Source organism: Rhipicephalus sanguineus, chromosome 10 (genome assembly GCF_013339695.2).
Source record: "Rhipicephalus sanguineus isolate Rsan-2018 chromosome 10, BIME_Rsan_1.4, whole genome shotgun sequence".
Classification (NCBI taxonomy): domain Eukaryota; kingdom Metazoa; phylum Arthropoda; class Arachnida; order Ixodida; family Ixodidae; genus Rhipicephalus; species Rhipicephalus sanguineus.
Genome location: NC_051185.1, coordinates 36,771,718 through 36,775,378, shown reverse-complemented (window position 1 = coordinate 36,775,378; position 3,661 = coordinate 36,771,718). Strand labels below are relative to the sequence as shown.

The window sequence follows — 3,661 nt, the reverse complement described above, 5'->3', positions numbered from 1 at the left end:
TTGTTCTGTGGGCTAATGCTACAGGGCGTACACTTTCATGTATCAGCTAACATTTACACCTCATTTAAGCGACAAATTGGACATTTCATCATGCAGGTCGTAAACAACTCGATCTCTCAGATTGTCGCCGTGACGGAGTCAGCAGGCTGTTTGTGAAAGGTCAAATCAAATAAATACGATGTAGTTCGAAACACCGAGAGAGAAAGAGAGAGAGAGAGAGTGGGAGAAACGGCAAATCTGTTATTGCATATTTAGTAGCAGAATTCTACAGTAACGGAGGAGAAAGACTTACCGGATTAATGAAGCCGAACTTGTGTAACGAGAGTCCTGAGACGATGCTGCCATCATGCAGTAAGCTGCATAGAATCAATAATTATGGAATTTTAAACAAAATTAGGCTGTCGGTTGTCAGAATGCAGTATTACTGCAGTTTGAAACATAAGTTATAAGGTAGAGCGCCAAGAGACAGCGTTTTATAATGGACGTCGCGGTGAACTTTTAAGGATTGCCTTTGTCTATGCGGACTTGTTTAACATTTACATAAATCTAAGTGCATGACGTTTTGTATTATCCGCTTGGTTTGTATGCTGTGGAGAACGCCTGCTAAGATTCAGGTCATGGATTCAATATCTGCCGTTTAAATCGCATATTTCAATGGTGAAATGTGCAGACACTCGTTTGCTTTGATTGTGGGGTTCACGTTTTGTTTCCATTTAGATATGGGTTCCACGGTGGGTGCTTAGCAGTGCAACGCCATGGCCACTCAGCTAGAGGGGCAGGTTGTACGTATTCACAGAATGTAAAAGTGCGTTGTTTATCCTGAGGAAATCAGTTCAATCGTGTAAAGCCCACTCGTAATAGAAATCTTCGGGATCTATTAGAAAGTACTGCACATACGAGGGTGATGTCAACATTTCCATTCAGTAAATTACTACAATGAGAAGCAAAATATGTCATAGACATCTTTAATAAGGGTAATCCTTTTCGTTAAAATTAGCGTCAAAAATGACAAGAAAGTTAACAAACAGCTGTACACGATGTCTCTCGGGAACTCCCAGACACTGAGTAGAGTAACTTCTAAGGTATAACGCAAGCAACTGTAACGACTTACTCGGTAACGTGGTGAGGTGTGACGTGGCTCCACGGAACGTAGGATCCGCAAAATCCTGGCGTGTCGTTCTCGTTTACAGGATGAAGGGGAGGTGCAAGTACCTGGAATGTATTTCGTTGTTTGACACTCTGGCTGTATAGAAGCTTAAAATATGTAAAAAAGCAGCGATACGCTAATGACTGGTAGACATACCGTGGTTAGTAAGGAAAGAATCTTATGTTAGCTGAGACTGAACTGAACGTTCGCGTGTTTTATGGCATACTTTAGTGTATTCCCGTTAGATTAACTGTAAGTGAACTAAACAGGCGCATGTATTGTGCTATGATCGCGAAACCGTGTCATATTAAGACCTTCTTCCTGGCTAGTTTGTTCATTGCGAATTGGTGGCGTAGTGTGCTAGCACGAAGGAGAGAAGAATGACGGACAGAGAAGAGCGCAGTCACTCTTTCCTGTCTGCCTTTCTGCTTCCCTTTTTGGGACGTTAAACCCCAGCTATTATTAGTATTATTTCTACTTCCCTCCTTCGTGCCCGCGCACTGCGCCACCAGTTCGTGTCATATTAAACAGCATTATCATTTCGAGAAAAGAAAGGTCCAGTTGCACCTACTCTGTCGAATTATCTCAGCATCCGTAGGTGTGTCTCGAATGAAAGATACATACGGGCGTGCTCGCAGTTCACGTATTGCAGCAAAATTGCAGCAAAAAGAAACATTTTATCAAAACTGAAGGCTCCGAAACGGTGCCCGCTCAGCAGTACGCTTTAGAAAACATCTGGCGTCTTTCGTTAAGCAGCTGGCGTCTTTTCGTTTTGCTTTAGAAACATCTGGCGTTCTTTCGTTTTGCTTTTACAAAACATCTGGCGTCTTTCGTTGGTTTATTTCATCAATCAACGGCGTTTTGAACAAAATTTTTATTGTTTAATCACGCACAGGAGAAATCTCGCCAGGCACTACCTTGGAAGTAAACAATGGCTGCTAATGGGAATGAGAGACAGAAGAAGTCGGCTTTTAGCTAACACTTACACTTCTACTTCTACCAACGTTTCCTACTGGAACATGCCAATGGCTGATAATGGGGACTGAGAGACAGAAGAATTCGGCTTTTAGTTAACGCGCACGCTGCGAATTTTTTATTGTTAACAACGCACAGGAGAAATCTCCCACCACACCACCTTGGAGGTCAAGATCTGGTACTAGCGTTACGACTGGTTACGCACTACGAGGGACGAACGGGTGCCGCTTTAAGGAGCTTCGCCCCAACTTGGTTGGGACGCTGAGTAGACGAGTAAGCTCCTACTCACCTTGTAACGATGCACGAATGCGATCTGCTGGTGTAGGCAGGCGGTGCTGTGCACCGAGTTCCAATCCAGGCCCGAAGTCACGCACGACGCAGCAGGAAACCACATGAGGCCGCCTCCCACAAACTTCCCCGCTTTGCCTTCGTGTGCTGCAGGAATGCTGCGACAACGGGGGCGGTGATGTACGTGATGCATCTTACGGTGTCGCCGCACTAAAGGATCTTTCTCGCGCACTCTTTGTGTAATGTTCTTCTTATGTAGCGTCGGAAGGGCATTCGGACTGCGTGGAATTTCGAGACGGACTTCCTTGCGCGTTGGCGAGAACACCCTCTTAGAAGGCATTTCCTGGATGTGCAGGTTTTTCCGTCGTTGAACGATAACCTTTTCGTTCGGCGGATTATAATTCCCTAACACCTTCGGCCGCTTCGTCGAAGTAGTGGTACTTTCGGTCACAAATGCCTCCGGCTTCCGTGCGGTTTGTGGCTTATGTGGCAGTACAGTAGTCGTCGTGGTTTTGCGTAGTTCAGGCACTTCTAGCTTGGATCGGTTTACGTGGGAGGCTAAAGCAGGCAACTTTACTGCATCCGAATGGGCATTGCGTTGCGTATTCCGGGACGATTCTTGCACGAGGCTGGTCTGGAATAGGAGGCCGCCGCGAAGAGAGGGAAAAAAAAGAGAAAACACGTATAATTGTGTACTGTTTTCCATTTTCTATCCTAATCAACGGTGCAATTGCGTGTTAAAAATAGCCGCCGACTCAGCAAAAACACTTGACATTGGTAGAAGATTCATGAAGTTTTGCCCAGCGCCTGTCAGCAAGTTATCGTGCCCATGAAACTCGGGTACGCATTCGCCATCTCTAATTATTGTCCTGGAATCCATAGAAAACCATGCGGCTGGCTTCATTTGACTTCCTGTAATTACGATAGCCACAACTGTATCTAAAATGTCAAATCAACCCATGTGTTTTACCACTCTGCTCTTGCGCCGAAAAATCCACCAGCTATGTCTTTTCCACAAGCTCTATTAAAGTTTACCCCTTCTGCACATACTTCCATTGAACTCTACCGGGTCTCAACTCCTTTCAGCTATCTCACTATGCAACGACTGCAATGATCTAGCGAGGCTTTTGATAAGTAGTTCCCACTCTCTGTGATTGAATCACACACTCTGTGATTGAAGCACGAGGGCATGAACTACCCTCTCTATTACTCTCGTTAGTAACCACCGTCTGTGATTGAATCGCAGAGGCT

General features: G+C 45.2%; 1 protein-coding gene across 1 annotated transcript; it reads right to left on the bottom strand.

Moving 5' to 3' along the window:
• Positions 1–1,107: 1,107 nt before the first annotated feature.
• Positions 1,108–3,276, bottom strand: LOC125760174 (uncharacterized). Its single transcript, XM_049419935.1, has 2 exons — positions 2,412–3,276; positions 1,108–1,212 (listed from the first exon to the last, which is right to left on the bottom strand). Exons 1-2 carry the CDS (start codon positions 3,114–3,116, stop codon positions 1,108–1,110), a joined length of 810 nt encoding a protein of 269 aa, XP_049275892.1. The 5' UTR covers positions 3,117–3,276.
• Positions 3,277–3,661: the final 385 nt, after the last annotated feature.